General features: G+C 32.6%; 2 protein-coding genes and 1 long non-coding RNA gene across 3 annotated transcripts; all 3 read right to left on the bottom strand.

Annotated features, from left to right (window-relative positions):
* Positions 1-3,422: 3,422 nt before the first annotated feature.
* LOC113705732 (F-box/kelch-repeat protein At3g06240-like) lies at positions 3,423-4,520 on the bottom strand. Its single transcript, XM_027227650.2, has one exon. It carries the CDS (start codon positions 4,518-4,520, stop codon positions 3,423-3,425), a length of 1,098 nt encoding a protein of 365 aa, XP_027083451.2.
* Positions 4,521-10,838: 6,318 nt separating this feature from the next.
* On the bottom strand, positions 10,839-13,928 carry LOC113706605 (ubiquinol oxidase 2, mitochondrial-like). Its single transcript, XM_027228535.2, has 4 exons — positions 13,476-13,928; positions 12,915-13,043; positions 11,340-11,828; positions 10,839-11,185 (listed from the first exon to the last, which is right to left on the bottom strand). Exons 1-4 carry the CDS (start codon positions 13,800-13,802, stop codon positions 11,126-11,128), a joined length of 1,005 nt encoding a protein of 334 aa, XP_027084336.1. The 5' UTR covers positions 13,803-13,928; the 3' UTR covers positions 10,839-11,125.
* Positions 13,929-16,719: 2,791 nt separating this feature from the next.
* On the bottom strand, positions 16,720-19,364 carry LOC113706454 (uncharacterized). The gene is made up of 3 exons (XR_011820280.1): positions 19,275-19,364; positions 17,826-18,005; positions 16,720-17,119 (listed from the first exon to the last, which is right to left on the bottom strand). It is a non-coding gene; the product is annotated as an uncharacterized lncRNA (long non-coding RNA).
* Between the last annotated feature and the right edge of the window lie 5,269 nt (positions 19,365-24,633).

The raw sequence follows: 24,633 nt of genomic DNA, 5'->3' as shown, positions 1-24,633 counted from the left end.
TACCAATTGTTAGGGAGAAAAATCTCGAGAGAACCCATCAAAGAGTCCAATATGTAAGTCAGGAACCCAACTCTAATCCAAAAATTTATATTATTAGGTTTCGAGCCTTTACTTATATACAAAGTTTTGAAAATTGATGTTAATTTTCATGTGGTTATCCAGTCAACGTTGAGATTCACTATTCAGTCTAAAAGTCTGAAGTATGAGAGCCTTCCTATAATCCTTGATTTGTTTTGTTGTGGGAGAGTTCCACTGATGACAAGATCAGCTTACTGGTAAATATAATTTGTCTAGTAAACCTTCATGCTAGAAATAAATGAATAAACTTTGTTGTTGTGATTGAAGATATGGGGAATAAAGCAAGGTCATGTGGTTAGAAATTTTTTCCTCCTCAAATCCTGCTCTCATTTCTCTTCTATATTGCAAGGAAAAGATTGAGATAGTAATTCTAGATTGAGTTTCAAATTAGATCATCTAGTTACCTAAGCAAAATGATTCTGAAAAATTGTCGGTCACTAAGTGAATAAAATATAGGAAAATTATGTTATTTTTTACTTGTTCAACCCAAAGCATTCAGGTTAATGTGCCTCTGGGTGCATATGTGAAAAGTTTTAATTCAACTAAACTTTCATCCTTGCAAGTTGCACCTTATTGTTGGGCTAAAACCAATTTCACTAGCCATGCTTTTCCACAGGCTCAGTAGCATAAATACAAATTCATACAATGGCATTTTTTTATAATAATAAATACAAGTCTTTTTAAGTTTGTATAGAACTTATTTTTTCCTCAACTAAAATTTGGCAACTTTGGAAATCAAATATTAAAAATATATACAAAGAAAATAAATAAATATAATTTGAGGCAAAAAGAATTCAAGAAAATATAATTTCACAATAAGACCAAAAGAAATTTAATAAATAAAAAACATTAAATTTATATAAAAAATAAAATGGAATTAAAGAAAATAGATTACAGGGAATAAACTTGGATATTGGACAGGATTAATCTAAACCCATCTCAAAGCAATCCCATCCAAATTAATCCCAAAACACGTATGGGTAAAATTGGGTCTAATCACATATTACTCAGTCCATCTCAAATTCGAACAAATCTTGCCCATCCTTCCCATTTTGCTACCTTTACTTTAACCCAATTTCCTAAGATAGAATTGGGTATTAGAGCACTATAACATGCTACAAATGAAATTGACATCAAGACAACCAACAAAAACTATCCTCATCACATGTATAGAGGTCCTTGAGTGGAAGCCTTGAAAAAAGAAAATCCTCCAATGCATACTGATCCATTATTCAAGGATATTCAAAAATATGGAAACATAAAAATAAATATTATACAAGATGAATTCAACCTAGAGGAAAAAACAAGAATATAAAAAATATAAGGAATAAAAAATGATAATCAAGCAGTTTAGAAACCCTAGAATTGATAGGAAGCTACTAATTGAAATTGGTGGACATAGAATAAAAATGTTGCTTGGAATTACGATGTAACATCGGGGAAATTCTGACGTAGCCGCTTGGGGGCCGGTCTATAAGCAGGAAACACTCAATTTTATAGGTCCAAAAAGCAGGGCTACATAGGTGGGCTTGATTTTCTTGAATAGATGGTAGAAGCCCGGCTAGGGAAACCAATATGGACTGCCCAGGCAAAAAATGAGCCCAAAATTCCACTGACTTGTCAACTTAAATAGCGAATAACGATTCAGCACAATTGTATCTTGTATGATTTTATCTAATCATTATACATGTTCAAAGTTTTGGGTATTCAAATATGTCATAATGTTTCTTTCAAAAAAAAAAATGTCATAATGTTATATTGAATATATATATTAAATATTTGATTTCTGTAGATCACTTTTACTTCGAATACAGTAATATAATGTAATTATATATCAAATAATACAAAAAATACAATAACCAGACCAAACCATGCCAAACTCCAATCACACTGGCCCCTCTCTAGATAAATAGCAAGTAGAAGAATTTTCATAGAAAATTTTGCTTCATATAATTACTCTTTTCTTTCAGTTTTTTGTTGCCACAAAATTATTGTATTATCTAAGGAAACAAAGAAGAATGATTTATTTTGCTAGGTACCACGACAATTTTCCTTTATGGTACATTTGGCTCTGATTAATTAAGGCTTGAACTCCAGACAAATATCTAAACTCCATCAATCACAAAGACAAAGATAAAGTGCACTAGTGCAAGTCATCTCTCATTGGATTATAAAGGAATATGTCAGCTTAAAATAGGTCAGTGGCCTAGTGAATCCTTGCCAAAATTCTTAAAGAGTTGTTCAAAAGAAGCAGCAATTAACTCGAGTGCAATACATGCTAGATGAGCATGTTTTGGATCCTGATCTCATTGCTCAAGAGAAGAAGTATTCACTTGCAAAATATGCTAAAAGCTTTTGCATGCTGAAGAAGAATTTTTCAAAGCAAAACTTAGGGTTAATTGGTTGAGGCCAGGAGACAGAAATTCTTCCTTTTTTCATAGGAAAGTGAAGTCACATGCTGCAAGGAACAAGATCTCTTCTTTGAAGGAAGATGAAGTGAAGGAGATTGCTGTGGACAACTAACTACCTGCAACTTTTTAATCAGGCTCCTAAAACTGAGAACCTCGTGCCTGGACTGCAGCAGATCAGTACAAAGACCATCTGTACTGATCATACGACTTTGCTTCAAGCAGATGAAACACCTGAAGAAATACAACAGGCTATGTTTGCAATGAAAGAAGGGAAGGCTCCTGGTCCTGACAGTTTCGCTGTTGAATTTTTCAAGAGAAACAGGGAAGTGGAAGGATTCTGACGTGATAATGGGAATCAAAATGGTAATTCTCCCTAAATTTTAAGGGCGAAAGTGCAACTGACACCTAATTATATGGGGTTTTTAGTGCAGTTAAGCCTGCAAAATTATTTAATTTAACATTCTTTCATGTATGCAATGTCAATTCTCAAGTATGTCTACATCTATGGGGTTATATCAGGAATGCTTGATCAACTATCAACTATTATGTGGTATAAGGTCAACGTTATTTTTTGGTTCAATTCTTAAGTCTGTCAACGTCTACAAGGTTATATCATCAAGGCTTGATCAATTATTATGAGAAAAGAGAAGGAATTGTAACAAAGGATTTGTCGACAAAAAGAAGCATATTGAAGAAGTAATAATAACTTCAAATAAGAATCTGTCAATAAAAAAAATAATGAACAAATCCAATAATATAACCAACAAGAGAACTAAAGCAAAATTATAAACTAAGGAAACATCCTGAAGAAACATATTGTAGAAATCCAATTATAAAGCCAACAACAGAACTGAAGGAAAATTACAGCTTATGACAGTTGATATGTCTTTGTCTACCGGCTTCTCTTGTAACCATGCATCACAAAAGCAGAGCTTAACGTGGTGCAACCATGGTCTCCACATATGAAATCGAACAAGATTTCAAGTTGTTAAGAATCTGCAGAGTTCTGGCTGATTTATCTTTGAAACTGTACCTTTTTATATGTCTACTGTCCGCATCAACCATGAGATCACCATTCTCGAAAAATCCTAGTGGTACCAAAGAGCCATAATCTCCAATTCCTTCTATGTTGTTCAACCATGTCCAAGATTTCCACACCCCATATTCCTTCATAACCCATAACTCGAACGTATCTTTTCGCTGGACTACAGCATCCCACGGCTTGGATATAGTACACAGGCGTCCTTCACAAGTTCCCAGGGTAAAGGGCACTGGAAAGGGCAGACTCAGCCCAAGGTCCGGCAGCTCTGTGATTGCCTGGCCATTCAATGGGATGGATCTAATTTTCTCCTCCGCCAAATTGTATGACAAAACCACACTTTCATTGTGCACAGATGCCGGCCAATGAAGATGCCCGTTCACAGAAACCCCTAGTCGTTGATAAATATTAGTTGTTCCAGGAATATCTTGTATCCTTTTGCACTCGTAACGCCCACGTCTCTGAGTTATGATATAGATCGCACGTTTTTGTTGAAGATTGTCCCAATAGTAACAGCCTAAGACGATTGTATATCCACCAGTAGAAGGATTAATGCCAAATCCAGAAAGGAAATAAGGGCGGTGGCTCCCTCTGAAATTACCACTAGTTTGCGGAGTCACAATTTGGTAGTCTCCCGTGGAGGGATTCCACAAGATTTTGCTATTAGATTTGGTACCGAGACATATTAAGCCGTTACACGAACCAAGAAGTGTAAAATCATCTGCGAAATCTGCCATCCAAGGAATCTTAATCCAGTTTTGCCTTTTTGCCTCTTGTTTAACCCTGCATGCATTGAAGTCTATCGTTGAAAGTGGGAAAGTAACAAGAACCTTGTGACATGGATTTGAGATTGATAGCTCGTTGTGGAACTTGAGGAAATCAGAGCTGGAAATTGTGTCATTCCAATACTTGCATACGCGTCTGCAAATCAATAGGGTCTTGACACAAAGCCTCAAAAAGATGTTCACCAATATGTCCCGAGAGAGATGCATTCTTGCAAGCAACTTCTGAATCTTCTGCTGCTTCAAGAAGTACCAAAAGATTTATACATAAATAACTGAGATCATAAATTCTTGTCCCCTTCCAATTCGACCTCAGGCAGAAAAAAGTTAGGAAAGGATTCGATTTGGAAACTGAGGAGGTCATAAATATTCATGTTGTTGCTACTTCAAGAAGTACCAAAAGATTTATACATAAATAACTGAGTTCATAAATTCTTGTCCTCTTACAATTTGACTTGAGGCAGAAAAATATTAGGAAAGGATTTGATTTGGAAACTGAGGAGGTCATTAATATTCATGTTGTTGCTTTCCACTGCATTCAAAAAACATTCCAAATTGAGTTAAAGGGTTGCTCTTAACTAGTGCCCTAACCAAAAACATATGCCACAGGCCCGTAATTAATTGTGAAAATTAGGTGTTCCTGTAGAGAACTTTTGTACGAATATATTTGAATTTGGGCCGAACAATATTAGAAAAACTAATAACCCTAACTTTCTTGCGTCATGTCTATGAGCTTAGGTTTGAGAGTTTGCAAAAATATAACGTAATTGCACAAAAGTTTTTGAAGATCGAACTCAAGTAGTTAGATTTATGAATCAAACTTGAGTACTTTCAAGGGCGACAAAAAATGATTGCCAGTATAAAAGTTCCAATACAGCATACAACAATATGGAAGGGTTGTAATTCATCATAAATTAACTTGTAAAATTTTATAATAACGATGTAATGCTCAATTATTGTTTACCAAATACTCAATTGTGCAAGAATTACACAGCCTGATCGTAACTTCGCAATTAAAATTTTTTTTTCGTGGCTGAATAGCCACCCACCTTGTAATTAAGCTTGCAATTGTTCTTACCCTTTGTCTAGTTGTATTCCACTATTTTATGAGCTTTTACATAATTTGTGTAGCAAGTACATTGATTATGGGAAAGATAAAAAACTATTCCAATAAATTTATATGATGTGAATTATAAATATATATTTTGTATCAGTTCTCCCCTTACTTTAGTAGATTGTCTGATAGTGATTGGATTCTACTTATACTTTAATTTGTGTTTTGTTGATGTTTTAGGGATTTGGAATAAAAAGAGTCTAAAAAGAGTTGATGAGAAAATTAGTTACATCGATCATTCTGTAGGCTTGGGAAAAGACCAAGAGTCCTATCCTCCATGGGTACTTTGTTTTGGATGGATGCTAATTAGTTAGAATTAGGATTTTTATTCCTACTTTATCTAGGAGTGTAATCTATTTTTAATAGGATAATTTTTAGGAAATTAGGAGATATTTTTTGAATAGGAAAATCAATACATTCCCAACTCTGACCCTCATTTCATTAGATGCTAGTTAGTTAATTAGTTTTTGTCCTTTTTTTTCTTCTCTCAAGACACAAAAAATCCTCATTTTTCTTGGCTACACTTTTCACCATGATGAGTGACTAAGCATTTCTTTCTAATCAAAAGATAAATTGAAGATTTGGTTCTACAAATAACTGTGTAATCAAATTTATTTTAAGTGTTTCTTTCATTCATTAATATTTGTATGCTTCTTGATGTCATTGTTTATGATTATTGTGTCAGTTGACTATCAAAGGTCCAGTATTTTATTTTACCTGATAATCTATTGCTAATTAAAATAGTTAAATTCATAATTGTTGGAGCTGTTTTAATATTAGTGGTACTAACATTATTGGGTTGTATTAGGAAAATTTACAATCTAATTTAAATAAACCCTCGTAGCGTGTTTGTTTATTAGAATTGGATTTTTTCTAATCTTAAATACAATTTTAAGATTAAATCCTATAATCGTACATAGAATTATCTTTTAATTATGGAAATAATTAATGTCGTATCTTAACTATCCAAATAGTAAAGATTTGATTGTCAGAACTTGTTGACAACTATAACCAGTTTATCAACGGACACTAAAATTTGTCTTTGCATCAAGGATGAGTTACATGAACCATTTTTGAATTTATTCCCGTGACTAAAGCTTTAGTTATTATTGATTTAGACTTAATTAATTTTTTGCATATTTGAGTTTGTTAGAGCTTAATTAATTAGTTTATTTTTCCAAAATCCCCCATTTAACTCTTGCTAAGGAAAGAAATAATTCATCCCAATTCCTATGGAGCCAATCCAATGTACAACTGTACTGTAATTTTTATATATTATGGAATAGGTCATTATTTTGATTGGCTGACAACCTGTCATACAGAAATCGAAAATGTGTAAAGCAATTGTTAAGAAGGAAAAGCAATTGTGTTTCCCAAAACAAAACAAAAAAAGGAAAAACATGCACATTACCTATTAGTGAATATGGGACGTTCCTTATTGTGGTGCAGAAAATACAAATGTTAATTCTTGTAAATTAAGCTGCTTAACCGCATATGCAAAGTAACTAATTTGAGGAAATCCTACCCTTCAAATTGTCCCAGGAAGTACATTTTGACTCCTATGGTTATCAAAGGCATCTGCTAAATTTTTTTTTTTTTTTTTTTTTGGTTTCTTTAGGCAGCATATGCTAATTATTTTCAATACAAGAGGGTTAGAAATATTTTAAGATTGATGCTTGTTCAATTTGCTCTTTAAATCTTCCGAAGCTATACATCGATACCCAGAAGTTGTACAAAATCAAACACTAAATTTGAAAAAGAAATCAAATTAATTATACTATAAAATTTTGATTTTACCAACTTCATTAAACGTGTGGTTATATATTCTATGCCAATCAACCCTTCCAGTTCCAAAGAAGCCAAAAGAGAAAAACAAAAAACAAAAAATGAATTCTATATTAGTTGGGACAAAATTATGTTTACTCACCAATCTAATCCTGCGACACTTCTTGAGTCTGGTATCATAAATCAAAAAGAAGGGGCGGCACTTATTGAGTCTCGTAATGAAGTAGGGATTCTCCATATTTGAGTCAAAATTACCATACCGGTTTTCTCCTTCCTCTCCTCCTCCTCCTCTTTCTCCTTCCTCTTTTTCCTCCTCCTCTTCTTTTTTTTCTTCTTCTTCACGTTCACCTTCATGAACTTCCTCTCTAAAACCTGTTTAATTTCCTTCAACAAATAGCACATCTGATATAATTCATAGTTTTCATAGTTATCGCGAATTTCCTTCAACGAAAATTATCATGATCAATATGACATTTTCAATGAATTTTTTGTCTAGAGGAATGAACCTTTGACAGGCTTATTTCATGATGTTCATAAAATTCAATTTCTTCACTATCATCAGAGCTATAATCAGGTTCATCATCAGTGGAGCCGCTGGTTGATTTTTATACCTCAAACTTTTTTGGTTTTGGCAACATTTAGCATCATATTGTTTTACTTCCAATGTTGTTTTATCAACCAAATGAAATGCTAAGTAATCTCCAAGCCTTAAACAATGATCTTTATCAAAACTTGGCCACGGACGCTTGCAAACATGGTTATTGACCTTTCTTTTGAATTCTCACTGTCCATGAATTGTGTAGTGATCTTATTGCCTCAAATATGAATGTATATTTTGGAGAAAATTTTTCCTTGAATTTCCTCAGAAAAGCATGGGGAATTCGCTATAAAAATTCTAATAAATATATAATATAAAATTCATATATGACAACTGAAAAAGAATATTTAAAGGAAAGAATATAGGAGCAATTGATATGGTGCTTACAATTTCTCTAGTGAAGTAATCTTCAATCAATGCCAAGAACTTGTTGAATCCATCATTTGGGCTAATAATTGTCAATAGTTGCTCTTGGTACTCGGTTTGGAGCCTTGAGTATTGTACAAGGACTAAAGATAGTGAAGGGATAATTACAATCTCAGTAAGAATGATCAAAACAAGCCAAAGGATAATCGCAAGAAACTGGAGGGGAAAGATAGTGAAGGCAAGAGGGAATTGTGAACCAGAGGAAAGGAGAAGCAATTAAGGAAGAACCTCTTGCTGTAAGAAATGCAGTCAGCGATGATAGCCAAAAATGCAGGGTAGACTAAAATAGAAGTTCGCACGGACTGCAAATCAGTAGTGAACTAGATTAACAGCCGCAATGACTATGATTACAACATTGCAACTATTTTGGAAGACGTTTAGGAATTCAAACCAGGGTTTGAAAGTTATAGTTTCTTTTTTGTACCTAGATCAAATAACGAAATCAGCCATACACTAGATCAACTTGTTGTAAAGCTAGTGCATGATGTAGAATGGGAACAAGATTTCCCAATATGGCTGATAGACTTAGCACAGAAGGAAATGAAGGTAGTGGCCCCTTTTTGTAATCAACTCTTGTAATATCAAGTGTTAATAGCTATATGTATAAAATTGGTAATGTTTGTTGAAAATAAAATAGACTACTGTACAAGGATGGAATAACTAATTGATTTCTTTTCTTTTTTTTTCCTTTTCAGTTATTCTTTTGCACTTCCCAAATCTATTAATCACAAAATGAATGTACATTTTATTTTTGTTCATATATGTTGTTAAGGAATGTGGACATATTTGATTGATCGATTGTGTTGTACCTTCGTGCGAGAAGAATGAGTTTGAGCCTGGAATGTAATTGTTAAAGGCTTGGTCTGATATTTGACATTTGTAATTTGGGTCGCTCAGTTGGGCTGAGCTTTTGTGAGAATATCCAATTAATAGGCCTATTCTGTGACCACCGAAAAATGCAAAGCGAGAAATCAAACTCCCAAATGCAAAGTTTTGGAATAAGCCATCTTGGTTTATCTACTTGGAGTTAAGCCAATCAACCATAACGGTCTAAATGGGCCATCAGATCTCTCCTAAATAGGGGTGAACAAAAATACCAACTAACCTGAAGATTCGTAATATTCGATCCGATTAAATCAAAAAATTAGGATACATGATTCGTATTATTTGATCGAATCAAAAGAGGGTTAGATACCTGTTTAAATACAGGATTAGTTAAAGTCACATAATTAAAAACTCGTGGGTACCCAACCTGACATGCATATTTATTTATTTATTTTTTACTTTTATATACACACTATAAAATAATATTTTTAGAGTTAAATAAGTAATTTCATTGGACAAATTGCATTACAAATTTGGAAGATTATAGTTTGTTGACAAGATTCATTCGTGAAGGTCATGATCTTATGTTTTTTATAAAAAATTTAATTAATTTGGAATATATATTTTAAAAAAGGTACTGCTTATTTCAAATTTTATTGATTTTGAATTTTTTTCCTTTTTCTTCTATTCTGTTCACATGTTTGTTTCTTGGTGGGAGATTTTTTTTGAGAAAAAGTTTTTATTAAATCTTATATGAATATATAAAATATAAAATTAAATTAGTATAAATCATTTTAAAAAAAAAACTTAAATGAGAAGTAGAGCAAGACAGGTACCCATTGATTCAATCCTATCTCAACGGATACCTGATTGTTGGGTACCTACTGATATGCAAGGTAGGTATATGTCAAAAAAATGGCTAATAAACAATGTGCAGATCAAATCAACTAAATAGTGCACAAGACGGGTACCCGACTCATGCGCACCCCACCGCTTATTGATGTTGGTCTCTCCAACCCAATCAAGAAGCCCAGCTGCAAGAATCTTATAAATGACGTAGAAACATTGGAACAGAATTTAAAGGTTCATACTTCAAGAATCCACTAAACAATCTTATACCTTATTTCTTCTAATTAAAAAAAATTAGGGACTAAAACTGTATTCTTTTTCAAATAAAAAAGATTGGTGCATCTGCAATTTGTGGGATCTAATTCAACATTTCTGTTTTTATTATTTATGGTCAACCAACTAACTCAATATTATTTGGGTCAAATGGCATAGTTCTCTAACTAAATAACCAAAATTGTTTTTCAATTATTAAATGTTTTAACAAAGTCTAAACTAGATGTATCATTTAAAAGGATGCTTTTGTTCAAGTAAGAATGTTTAAATTTGATTTCGTTGTTCGTAGGGCAAAATTTTGGATTAATGTCATAATTGTTAATCTATGATGTTGTGAGTATCTGTATTTTAAACTTTAGCAAGCTTTTTTTTTTTTTTGTAGTTTTCTTATATATATATATATTTTAAGTGAAAAATTTTGAATCCAATACCGCCTACTTCCGCCATCTCCCATCTTACTACTCAACCCAGTCCAGCCCTCTCGTGTGTATTTTTGTGGTTAAAATACATATTGTAGCTTACAAAATGCAACAAAAAAATCATTTATATAGTCAATTATCCAAATGATAATGGATTTGCCGGGTGGTAAAGACGTTTAGCTCGGTTTGGTTATCTATAAAGTAATTTGACCGAAAACCCCAAAGAAAAGAAAAAGACATGCCTTGTAATTGTTATCTTTTTAATAGATAACCCATCCAAGAACACTTCCAGGCCCTGATAATGACCGTTTAGGAACAGAAGAATTTCTTGAAAAAAATTTACATATATTACTGTATAAATAGCATAATACAACAACAAAAGAGCCAAGAAAAAGTAACAATTATAATTACAACATGGCACTAATTAATGAGAACATAAAATATTTTATCTTTTAGTTTCATTCAAATTCACCAATGAAATCTCATTAGGTATTAGATGCATGAACCAGAGAGAGAGTCTGTAGCTTCAGTGATATCCAATTGGAGCTGAAAAATCCTTCAACTCATGTCCCTGGTACTGAATATCCTGAAATTAAAAGACATAGAAATCAAAAATTAAAAGTAATTCTTTACCAAATCTAAAATTGATCTAATAAAGGGAATTTTGTTAATAATATAGTACTTACTAACTTAATGATAAACAAAAGAAAAAAGGGAAAGAAATTGCATAGAAAACTTACGGATGCGAAGTGGTTAATGTCTCTGTGATGTGCCTCATCAGCCCTTATAACTGTGACAACATCTTTGAGCGTTGAATCAGGTGGCAGACGCCAATAATCAATTGCAATGGCTGGTGCAGGTTTGTTTTCAAACAAACCTTTTTCCAAATCTATCAGAAATTCAGTGTAGGAATTCACTGCCTCTTCTTCAAGATATCCCGTTATGCGATGAGCAAGTTTTGGGGAGGCCAAATATGCAAGAAAGTAGCCATTGAAGAACACACCCTGCACTGCAAAAACTAGTGCTCTTTCATACCATTTTGGCTGTGATAATTCAAGAAATGTCATTAGATGCATCCTTTCATTCTCAGCTTCTTCTAGTAATGCCTTGATCCATCCTCCACTGTGCTCGAATCGGCGCAGGGATCTGAGGTGCAACAGCATCCCTCCAACCATGCCTGGCACAGCTGCAACAGTTTCTAGTAACATTGCGTGGCACATGTGACGTCTCTGCAAAAAGTTGTATAAATATAGCTGAAATCAATATGAAGCTAAGTTTTGGCAAATAATGCTTTTCTACGGTTATATAATTCAAGTATCGAGTAATTTGATTTTGTATTTTAGCATGCTCCTATACGTAAATGTACACTTAAAGCTTCCCAAAAATCAGAATGCAACCTCAAGCATTGATTCTCTTAAAGGTGCCCCTCAAATAGCCAAAAGTTTTCCTGTTCTAGTACTTCTTACGGGAATGTCCCGATAGTGAAAATTATACAGTAAAAGAAACAGATTCTTTTTTTTTTTGGAAAGAAGAAATAGATTCATTTTGAAGCTTATGAAGCTAAGTGGCAACCTTGCACTTGAACTTTGAAGGGCTAAGTTGACACAATACTCTGCTTTGCAGACAGAAATTGTAGAGTTTAATTCTTGAGGGGCTCGATCGACACATTTTTCTAATATTAGATGGGCTCGATGTATGCATAATTGTATAATAATTGGAACCCGTCCAAAAATCAATGAGAAATGATAAATAGAATTCCATTTTTTAGCCTCATTTCCCACCTTTCTATTACTAAAATGTCTAGAACACTTGCACAGAAATGTTTAAAATTTTGATTGCCAATAAAAGCAGTATCTTATGGGTTTTTTAGCCATTTGATTAAAAAGATTGGATTGGGACGGATGAGGTTGAAATATGGGTGAATTTATCATTTCCCACATCAATACAAAATTGTTGTAATTTAAGCCGCCTGAAATGTAGATTGATTCTCTTAGACTGCCTCTCAAATAGCAAAAATTTTTCCAGATTCAGAATAATCTTCCAAACTTGATCCTCATGTTTAGCTAGCAAAAGGTGCAGGTTTCGAGCCAAGTTCTAGAAGTTTATGAAACAAAAAGGAACTTTTGACATTTGAAGGGCTAAATTGACACAATACTATACTTTGAACACAAAAAAGTTTGGAAAAATAAAATTCAGTGGACTCGAATAACAATTTTGTGCATTTTAGATGGGCTTAGCTTGAATAAACAGTTAAATTTGTTCAATCAAGTGCAATTTTAGGACATAAAATTTGTAGAATGAAGTAGTGAATCTACCTGAAAGAACAAGTGGGTTGGATACTTGAGAGCTTGCACAATCCAATAAGCTAATTTATCATTCAACGTGGTAGCCTCGTGATGTTTCTTGACATCAATTGATGTGTCTGCTTTGTAAGTCTCCCATGGCTGTCAAATGAAACCAACTTCAAATTAAATACAAAGCCTCATATTCAAACAAAATAAATTATTAAATTCCTACTCTAATATTGATCCTAAAAAATTCCCTCAACAACAAAAGGAAATATTAAAGCTTACAAATAGTTAATTACCCAATAACCCCTAAAGTTTGAGTAAGTTAAAAGTGAATACTAAACTTTGAAGTGTCTGCTTTGGCTGTCAAATGAAATCAATATCAAATAAAAGTGCAATTTCTTATATTAAAACACAAAAATTGTGAAATTCGCATTTTAAGTTTGAGTACAAAAATGAACTAATAAAGCCTAGAAAGAGTATATTACCAAAGAACCCTCAAATTTGAGTAGATTAAAAAATGAGCTCTAAATTTATTGACCTCACAAATAATAACATATCCGACCATGGACTTGCTTGCAAACATACCCTGAAACAATTCCACATCCAAGGTGATCCATCTTCCTTGGTGATATTAGGAGGAGCCACTCCCCAGTAGCTTACTACTGCCTTATGATCAGCTTGACCTTCAGAACTGTCAACTGCCCCGGTTGGAGCTGTCGACGTCTTCTCTTCTTTCCCTACATTTGGAGCCATAGAACTCCAATTCCGAGCCCCTGGGATTGGATTCCAGATGCTGATTCCGATTCCTCTAACCCCTGAAATCTTAGAGGCTTCAGACACGATATTGCCAAATTTTGATGATGGCAAAACATGCTGTTGAAGCTGCCTCAGAAGTAGGCCAGAAAACTTCATTGCAGCTATGTTACGACTAATCTAGCTAGGAGATTGATAATGGCCTCTGAATTGGTAGAAAGAAAGTGAAACTAATGGAACCAAGAAATTTGGAAGAAGTAATTAGTAAATGCAGATGATTGTTGACCGCAGGAGATGATTCTTGGAAGTTTATATAAGGTCATGGTTTGTGATGAATGGTCAACATCGATCAACATAGGATGCAAGAGAGAAAATTCCTGGGGACATAATTGTTTAGACAGATGTAAACTAAAGAACACGAGAGGGAAGGAAGAAATTTCTTTCCAAGTTGACTGGGAACCTCCAGGTCAACAACGAACAGGTAGGAGTAATGGATTACGTATATAATATGTCTCTATTCAATGGATGCTTTGGGAACCTTGTTTAATCTTTTGAAAAAGTTATAGTACATAAAAAAAAGTGATTAAATAGAAAAGTCAGAAAATAACTAAGGATCTACACTGTGTTTTGTATAATAATAATGACTCTCCGCATGAAAGTTTACAATTATATTGACCTCTCTAAAAGTTTAAATGGATTTTGTTCTCCAGACCCAATTTAATTGTTGCATGTCTTAAATCTTAATCAAGGGATAGAGGATTATTTGTCAAAATTTATTTGCTTACATCATCATTACAATTTTCAATACACTTTTTTACCTTTCCAATTATCTTTTTATCTCACATACATCACATCACAAAAAATGCTACAGTAAAAATATCTCAAATAATTTACAATCCAAACAGAGCTATTGAAATTTTTAATTTGACTTTCAAACCCTCCGTTCCTCCCTTCTCTCTTGTAGTATTCGGAGTCGCCCTTTGAACTATAAGTAAATAAATGGAACAAATCTTGGTTTAAGTGTGACGGGTCGGATTTGATATATAATAAATTTTGAGATTGCTTTTCTAATATTGGTTAATAACATTGGTGAAAACTCTACCCAATCGTTGTTTGATGAAAGATTGATGATCCCATCTAATTTAAGCTTCCATGTGAAGATTGTTGTGTAGCTATATTGGACGTGCATGTACATGCTATTGCATGAATTCTTAGGGGAGATTAGAAAAATTTTGTACACTAAAGAGGATTTGTGCAAGGATAAATTTCCAACTCTGCAATCAATTTTGATTTGATTTTGAACTAATTTTGGTGACTAAACGATAGTGGATATTTTTCTAGTCAAGAAACGTCCAAAGTTATAATGGACGCGTTTTGTAAATGTTTGTGTCATATTGGGCCTCGGCAGCACGGGCACGGCAAGCAAAGAAGTTCGAGATATTTTGTTTCCAATCATGACTAGTCAAAACTCGTTAGCGGTTATTAATCAATTTCGTGGAGGCTTTATAATTGTTCAAAATGAGAAGCAATATATCAACTTTTCCTGCAAACGAAAACCGCAACGGATCTTCTGTCCCATACCCTGTGCCACTCTTTGTGCCACTTTTTACTATATTGTTATTTCTCTTTCATAAATATCATGTTTTAGTTCTTTTTTGTTTCCTTAAGATCCAATAACTATTAATTCAGTAACACACAAAATTTAACAAACTCAAAAAATCAAAATGCATAAAAAAATGAGATTTTTTCTGAATTTTCTGCTATATTTTTAAATTTTCTATTATATATTACTTTTTTGAAACTGTTGTATTTATTTTTTGCTGAATTAATAGTTATTGAATCTTAAGGAAACAAAAAAGAACTAAAATATGATATTTATAAAGGAGAAATAGCAATATAGTAAAAAGTGGCATAGAGAGTGACACAAAGTGTGGAACAGAAGATCCGTTGCGAACAACAAACCATAAAACATATCAACTTTTTTTTTTCCGGTAAATTACTCATAATTCCTTATACTTTTGCATGATGCCATATAACCCTCGTAAGATTTAAAATATACACATAATCCCTTTACAATTTTCGGTAAATTGGAAATTTAACCAAAAATAATTTCCGTGATATCATTAGTTGAAATGCCACTATTGTTCTTACTTAGGCACTAAATCAAAAAGGGTCTAATCACTACACATAAAATTATAGAGGGATTATGTGGATAAATGTAAAATCAAGAATGGTTAAGTTGATATTTATGCAAAATTATAAGGGATTAAAATTGATATTTTAGTTTCATGACACGCACTTTTGGACTGCGTCTTGATCAATCACTATAATCGGAGATGTTTTTTTTATTGAATTTTCACTTTACATAAATCTATAGGAGGACAACTTTAAAATTTTACGATGGTAGTGCAATAATACAGAGGGTTTACGAGTAATTTACCCTTTTTTCTCTCTTATTTGGTAAAAAAAGTTTTATAAACTATTGTGCGGATAAATCATATAATTAGTTTTTCATATCCTACGGAACCAAAATAATTTGCAATTTGTAAACGCGGTACTCATTGTTCCCAAATCACAACTAGTACCGAATAAAGTTCCTAACAACTAGAAGCATACATGCACATACTCATTTGACAAAATCAAAAACAAATTTGGAACACATATGACATAACTAGACGTATATAAGTCCGACTTTGTTTCTTCGTTTACTTTCTAGATTCGGTACACATTTGGAAGCTTTTATTAACTTTTTCCGTAAACACTTCAAGAAATCATCAAGATTTTATTATTTCTACTCAATATTTAACAGTAAATTCACTAAAAAACTACATAGTTTCCATATTAAACTTAAAAAACTCATTATGTAGCTAAATCTCACCCTTCACTTCATTAATAGATGGTCATTATCCAAGGGTACTTTAGCTATACGGCCAATCAAAAAAGTTTTACTTTGTTCAATAGTATGACCAAGGATACATGTGTGATCAATTTTTATTTGGATTTGAGCTAGTTGATCGGACACATACTTGTTTGACAAAATCAAAGACAAATTTGACAAAAACTACATAATCCCACCTTTCGCTTCATTAATAGATGGTCATTAACCAAATCTACTTAGCTACACTGCCGATCAACAAGTTTTACTTTGTTCAATGGTATGACCAAGGATACATATCTAATTGATTGAAATTTCTTGCATTTGAGCTAACTGATTAATTTTATGAGAGCCACAACTCTACATAAACTTGCTAAGAAGTTAATTCAATGATGTTTAGGGACCCTAATATCAACCTTCTGGTCAGTGAGTTTACAATGATCAACAAAACCGCAGATGTAGAAGTAATGGCCAGGGCTCTTGATTTTGATGTAGTCTTTGCCTGACGAGTAGGCGGCTATGGGATTTTTTGCATTGCATGCATGGTAGTCTTCCCGCCTCACTTGCACCACATTATGAAACCCCGGGTCGTACTCAAAATCTACAAACGTAGAATTGATCAAAGTTCAAGTGAGTTAGAAATGGGAAACAAAGTACAATTATATGGATTTTTTTTTTTTTACCTTCCACCCCTCCGAAATCCTTCCCACCCCTAACTGTCAAGTTCAAGATGTATAATTATATAGTCTTAAACACATCGACTTGATCCAAATTTGACACTTCTTAATGCCATTATATGAACAATTTGTTGCAATAGAACGTCTTATCATTTAGTTTGCAGGTCATTAAGATTGCCAACTCACTAGTTATGGAGAATTTTGAGGTACAATTGCTAGTAACAAAATAGGTGCAGGTTAAGCTAACATGATAAATATAATTAAGAGTATTTTAAGAACTACTAAAAAAAAATGAATGTATGTGAGGGTTATAGTCATATATAGATTATAGGGATAAATAATATCAAAAAGGTCAGAATTGTTGACCTCAGATTAACTTTAAAATTCTGGTACTAACTATTGAATTACTTATGAAACTGGGGAGAACTTAACGCATCAAATAATGTAATTTATCGTGAATTAGGAGAAGACTAGACTGGACGATCTATCCAATTATGATAACGAACATAAAGATTAATATTAAATACCGACAGGAAGATCACAACTCCAATAACAAATACTACCATTCATTAAAAAAGAATACTACCATATATTGCATCACTAACAAGATATGTAAAATTTGATACTTACACAGAATATCTCCAACTTGAAATTCTATGGCAGCGGCCCACTCAGTGTAGTTAACCACACGCAACGACGACCAGCCGCCAACATCACCCACGGTGTAAACAGTGGGGGAGACCCCAGAAACAGCCATTACAGTGAGGAGAAGTAGTATCGCTTTTTTCGCCATGTCCATGACTTGGAGAACTTCAGAGCAAAGCCAACATTTTCTTTCTTCATTTGTCATTCTTGTTTAGGTTATTTAGATGAAGGCAATCTAAAGCTTCAATGTACTATAAACAGATCCGTAGACAACAATAGATGGGCTTTATGCAAATCTAAGCATGTACTTTTAGATGGATCATCAGTCAATGAGATTAACTACGTCCTTTACTGAAGAAGATAGCGACAAATTCCTTTTTTTTTTCTTTTTAATTTTCTGGGTAAAAAATAAAGTTTAGTGTCATAGTGGAAAGGTTGGTTGGAAGCTTATTAATATGTACACTGGAAAAAATATGATAAATTCATTATCTTGATTGAGGAAGAACATCATGTATTTTGGTACATTCAACTGTTAAATGCACGAACTATCCAATTTTATGAAAGTTCGGAGGAATTACCAAAGGCACAAATATACTATGCCAAAATGAACAAAATTTCTGAACAAACGTACGATGTGTTTGTAAGTAACATATGTTACAAAAAAGCTGCTTTTATGTGACGACACAAATTGGTTACTCAATAGAGCATAGACATTCAAAGGTGCCTTTATTATCTGTGCAGACTGTGCTAGATGCGTTGAGATTATGATGGAGGATGTCATGAAATCAATTTCTTTCCTTTGAACCAACCTCATCACTTATGTACCAGATATAATGCCATACAGAAAAGAAAAATCTCCAAAAACAATAGCAATGTTCAAAATGACCAAAATGATGTTCAAAACACGAAAAATCCAATTTGACAATGCCAAATTTCTCCTTCAACAATATCAAGTTAGGTGTTTTCAATGGCCTTATAAGGAAGCTAATCAAGTGGCTTATTGCTTGGGGCGTTTCGTGAAATATGTGTCAGATTGTATAAAATGGAAGAAAGAGGCTCCAAGATTGTTACAAGCATTCACTTGTAAAGATTCTTCATGAAGTGAAATTTAAATTTCTTTGTGAGTAAAAAAATGGGTTCAAAACCAATATATTGCATTGATTACATGAGATCTTAATTGATCGTTTTATCAGTCAGGTGGTCGACTGACATTCTTCAAATAAAATCTATTTAATATGAAATTGTTAATGAATGTATATGCTGCTAACTTGTATTGCACAAACATCAATCTAGGAAACTATAATATCATCGTTTGTAGATGGCATTATCGTCAAAGCTAATTTCATGGCTATTGTCCTCTTTTTGCATTTAAGTAGTTCTCAGAGATAAAGATTAAATAAAGAAACAAGAAGGAAAGAGTTGTCAAAAACTTACCAAAAAATAATCACTGCAACGGCCTTGAAGGCAAATTGAAGCACCGATGAAGATTGGATTATTTCTTTTCGGGGTTTTATGTAGTCTGAGAGAGCACACGAGGACATTGATGCATTAATTAATTCTGGCAAAGAAAGAAGTATAAGAGGCCAGAAAAAAAAGATAAGACAGAAGTAAATGAGAGATTTGAAGTGTTAATGATCCATCATCTACTAACTAACATGTCTTCTAGTTAGTTAAAGCACCGACCAAGTAACGTCAAACACCAGCCCATAGAAGGGTTCGCGGTAGGCATGACCACAGTTTCAAAATCGTGGTTCTAGTTCTTTTGAAAGGTGGAACATGAACCGACTCTTATGGAGGCAGTTGCGGTTACAATTCTTGAACCTCCGATTTCGGTTAGGTTTCAATTCCAATTTTATTTTGATTACGGTTCTGGCTTCTTCTAATTACGGTTCCAGTTCTTTTAGTTATGCTTAGATACATGTTATTATAAAATGAATTCTAAAAAAATATGACAATAAATGTAAAAAATTAAGAACTTTATTGTTGATTAGATTAGATCGGTTTTGAATTTAGATTAGTTATAAGGTATAGATTTACTAATAGAATGGGACAATGGATTGTTGGGCTACGTTTGGAGCTATGGCGTTAGGTGCTGACTATTGATATTAGACTCTAAACTAGTCAAACAGTTTAGGTAGCAAATATTTTTTCGAACAATTTGAAAGAGTCATAAATCGCCTATTCCGATTTCAATTCAGAATTTTGATGAATCTGAAACTAAATCTTTAGCCATGGTTATGATTTTAATTCCGATTCAAGAAATTGCCGGATCAATTCTGGTTCAAATTTGAATCGTGGCCACCCCTAGTTGATGAAGAGTCAAAGTAGGCATATATACAAGATTCATTTTAACATTAGGATAGAGTTGAAGTGGCACGGATTCGGACTTATTGCAATTTTCAATCACCATAGTAAATGTACCAAACAAACAATAATACAACAGATGTAAAATTGTAAATATTAAAGTAATAACGTAATTTTGTTTAATGAATAAAAACACAATGTATATCTTATTAGGTAAATAACTTGAATAGTCTTTCAACCTTTACCAATGATTTTGTAGAAAACATGAAGCCGGCAGTTTGTAATTTCCAGTGAATTACAGACAAGTTCCGGCTACACGATGTGAAACTCATGTAACCTACTACTTGTTTATCTCATTACCTAAATTAATGGCTTAAAAGATCACTCAAACCAACTAGTCGATGGAGAAGGAATGGATTAGATGATATGAGGAGAGAGTGTGTAGGTGAGAGGTCCTGAATTTGAGACTTCTCACTTTTACAGTAAAAGAAAAAAACTATTATTAATTCCTTTTATTATTCATAAAAGGATACTATTCATGATAATATATTATAACATAATATTTATGCTTGAATCAGATTTGTTAAAGGAGTTGCTATCATTTTTTGATAGTTAAACGGGTCAAAGATTCCATATTTATCAAACCACTAAACTAGAACATTTTGTTTACTTTATAAACTCGGGAAGGGCCAAATTTGCATTGAACTAAATCTTAATGGAGAAAAATGAAAAATTGTCTTTAATTGAATTTGTCCTTAGGACCAAGTGAAATCAAATTAAAAATTTTAAGGGCCTAATAGACTCTTTTAAAATTATCAAATTAGTGAACTATTTAATAGTTTTTTTTTTACTATTGAAAAGAGTTGATATGCCTTAATTTTAAATTTAAAGGGAAAAATAGACATTAAAGCTAACTTTAGAGGATAAAGTGAAAATACCATACTTATACCATTTAGAACCAAATCTATAAGTTGAGAGATCTAATAGATTGTTTTAAAAGTTCAAAGACCAAATAAGACTACTGGTAAAAGTTGAGGGAATACTGGACTCATTGACCCAATTTTGTCATCCGTTGAAAGTTTCATCCCATAATCAATTTCATTCACCTAAGTTTAAATTAAACATATATGAACCACAATTATATTTTTCCATTACAATTGTAGAAATCCAGACCCAAGTACTTAGCACCATCTACACAGAAATGAAATTCAGAAATGAATCTTGACTGTTGGTACTAATTAAATCTACTCTCACCATTTAACAGTTTTCATTTTTTTTTTTGGGTGTAATCAACACATTACTCTAGTACCACTTGCTTCTTCTATTTCGTTGGCAAACAAGTTTATTTTAAAGAGCACCAATTAAATGCAATTTCATAGATTGGTAAGCTATCATTTGCAGCCTACAAATGCCATAGGAGCAGCATTTGGCCTTTGGGTAGCACAAAAGAGTTGCCTCTCATGATCCCTTCCATTTATGGAAAGGAAAGTCTCAAAGAACGAATTTTACATGTCTAATTATTTTGGCACTCCACAAAATGGCAAAACTAACCAAATTTATATTTTGTAGCTATTTAGATTCCAAAGTTACCCATAAACATAAAAAGAAAAAATTTATTTCAAATTGTTGATTTCATGTATTCGTAAATATCATTATTTGATAGAAAGTAATATAATTTGCAAAAGAGAAAAAAAAAAAGAATTAACCCTTGAAAAATATTGAATGAAGTCAAAGCACAAGAAATATCATGCAAAAATTTGGAAAATGGAACCAAAAAATTCCAAATTCATGAAGAAGAGAGTTTTAAAAAAATTTGTTAATGGGATATGGATTACTATTTATGGATTAAAATAACTAATACTTTATCGTTATGACTAAATCACCCTTGTAACAATGAGTATGGATGTCATATCCAAATATGCACATATATACTCGAATGGGCACATACGAGTGCTAATATGTGCACATAAATATAGTTTCTAACTTTTGCTTAAAATTTTTCTTACAACTTATGAACAGTAACCCATACCTTATTTACAAATTTCAAATGTTACACCCATCTTACGAATTTTCAATTTCACAATTTGCTTAGACAGATCATTTCCATAATAAGTTCACCAGTTTTAAGAAAGATGAAGCCCATTTTAATCCAAAAAGTAGGTTTTTTAGCGATTTAATGCCTTGAAAATATTTGTAAATTCATAAACAAACAAAAAAAGATACTTGCGAAGCAGACAAAATATATGAACTTAAACATAGGAGGGCAATCTTACAACACAAAATCATAGCTGGCCATTTAAGTCATTTTCATTACTGACAAAGCCATAAAGGAGTACTTTTTTTTTTAATAACATCTAGGGGAGTGCCCATGCATTGCGCAGGTGTTTAGAGTCTATGGTTAAAGAGAATTTTTTATTGAATAAATAATAATACATCCTGAAAAGAAATAGTCATCAAATATGACAAAATTAATAATAGTACATTCTAATTGCAGCACACACTTGTATACTTTATTTTATTAATACTTTTATAATTTTATCATTCCCAAAAGGCCCCGCAAATGTTAGTTGAAAATCGCCCAAAAGCAAACATAAGTTGTTTCAGACAAAGAAATATCTTCCAACAGCTAATTATAGCATAACGTGTTAATATGTCTTTATGTTAATTGCACAACAAAAGCCACATTTCAATTAAATGTGTCTATAACATCATTTCAATAATTACACCAATACATAAACTTATCTGAGTTGTACTCAATGCAAAAATGGTTGCAAAATAATTTCATATTCCAAAAAATACCCAAATGTCTCCATAAATCAAATATTTAAATGTACCAAAATGAGGGTGTTTCGGTAAATATACCTAAACATATGCTATTCTCGGTTGTACCAAAAGTTTTAAAAAACTACACAACATTTTATATTCCCAAAAAATCCCTATCCATGCGGTTGAAATCAAACTCCCTTTAACCACAACTCATTATTATATAGTATAACGAAACGAAACATATTTCATTAATAGATTATTGGAAATCATCCAATACGATTGATATACATTGCTGCCCTAATGGCAGAGAAAACATGAACTAAAATTGTAGATCTACAATTTAATAGATACAAAGACCTGTGAAATTAAAAACAGATCTAAAAAGTATCATAAAATTTAAAATCATCTCCTCATAGAATAAATTGCTGCAGCCCACTCTGTGTATGTTGCAATCATCAAATCTATTAATCAACAATTGTAAGTTTCAATAAAAATGATGAGATCTGCCAAAATAAATCCAAATCTGAAACAAATTCAGATCTAACAACTAGATCTAAAGTAAATTCAAATTTAAACAATAAAATAAGAAAAAATAACACAAAATCTCACTAGGAACTCCTAGGAGAGCAGAAATTCTCACTAGGAACCCTAGGAGAAATAGACATCTCCCACTAAAAAAATTTAGAGGAGACTTTATTAGGAAAATGGCAAAAATGAAACCTATAGGAGGAAGAGAGATTTTGAGAAAAGAATCAGTAAAGAGAAGTTGGAGAAGAGAGAGAAGTCATAAAGGAGTACCTAACCATATTTGAAAACTATATTTGAAAAGCCAAGATCGTTAGCAATTTAAGAAAATGTACACCTTAAATAACTAAATGTACAAATTTGCATAAACATACAAACATGTAGATTTTGAAATTATCTTGGTCCGAATTCAATTATTTGAACCGCACAAGGCATTGCCTTGGATATACTACGGTCCAAACATTACGCCAATCACTTTGTAATTTACTGTTTTGTTTTTGGTAGAAATAAGAGTGTTGTTTATTTACAAGCAATGATTAGTTGAGTCTCTGCTGTTAATCCCTACAATGTATGCAAAAGCTGGCAACTTAATCTAATAAGTGGTAAATTACAATGATTGAGTTTAGCTGATGATCATGAGATCTCTCATCCGACTTTCCCTTTTCCTCTTTCTTCTTGTAATAAGAGTGCGTTTGGATTGTAATTTTTCTTTGAAAATTTATTATGTTTTCGTTAACATATTTTTCAATTATATTTTTATCTCATATATATTAAATCGCTGTAGTAATTTTTTTATAAAAAAATTCAAAAAAAATACAATCCAAACAAAGCCTCTAACCTAACAAAAGCCTCGATAAAATGCAATCACCTTTGTAGAGTCTGTAGTTAGATTCGACAAAAATAAAAAAGGTTAAGAGACATATCAAATTTGACGCTCAAGCTTAACAAGAAATCTGCACAACTGTTTCAAAACACGGTGAAAAAGCCATGACTTGAGGAGGCATTTCACACTTGGCGTTCAACGGATCTGTAGCCAAAACACCGTGAAAAAGCTTTTTCCAACACAAATGATTAGCGTGATTCTTTGACCAAGCTTGGCAATGACATGACACGATGAGGGACAACAGGGTAACATGTGTTAAGAAAAAGTACAACAAGGCCTAGCCGGCATATTGATAATTGTACTTGTTTGGACTTG

This window comes from Coffea arabica, chromosome 8c (assembly GCF_036785885.1).
Source record: "Coffea arabica cultivar ET-39 chromosome 8c, Coffea Arabica ET-39 HiFi, whole genome shotgun sequence".
NCBI lineage: Eukaryota > Viridiplantae > Streptophyta > Magnoliopsida > Gentianales > Rubiaceae > Coffea > Coffea arabica.
This window is presented reverse-complemented; position numbering and strand designations above follow the sequence as displayed.

Bases quoted from the DNA above. Each gene is read 5' to 3' on its own strand.
- LOC113705732 (XM_027227650.2), bottom strand. From the start codon at position 4,520: ATGCATCTCTCTCGGGACATATTGGTGAACATCTTTTTGAGGCTTTGT.
- LOC113706605 (XM_027228535.2), bottom strand. From the start codon at position 13,802: ATGAAGTTTTCTGGCCTACTTCTGAGGCAGCTTCAACAGCATGTTTTG. The intron at 11,829-12,914 runs GTAGATTCACTA...AACTTTTTGCAG, and splicing joins CAACCCACTTGTTCTTTCAG to AGACGTCACATGTGCCACGC. The intron at 11,186-11,339 runs GTAAGTTTTCTA...TTTTAATTTCAG, and splicing joins ACATTAACCACTTCGCATCC to GATATTCAGTACCAGGGACA.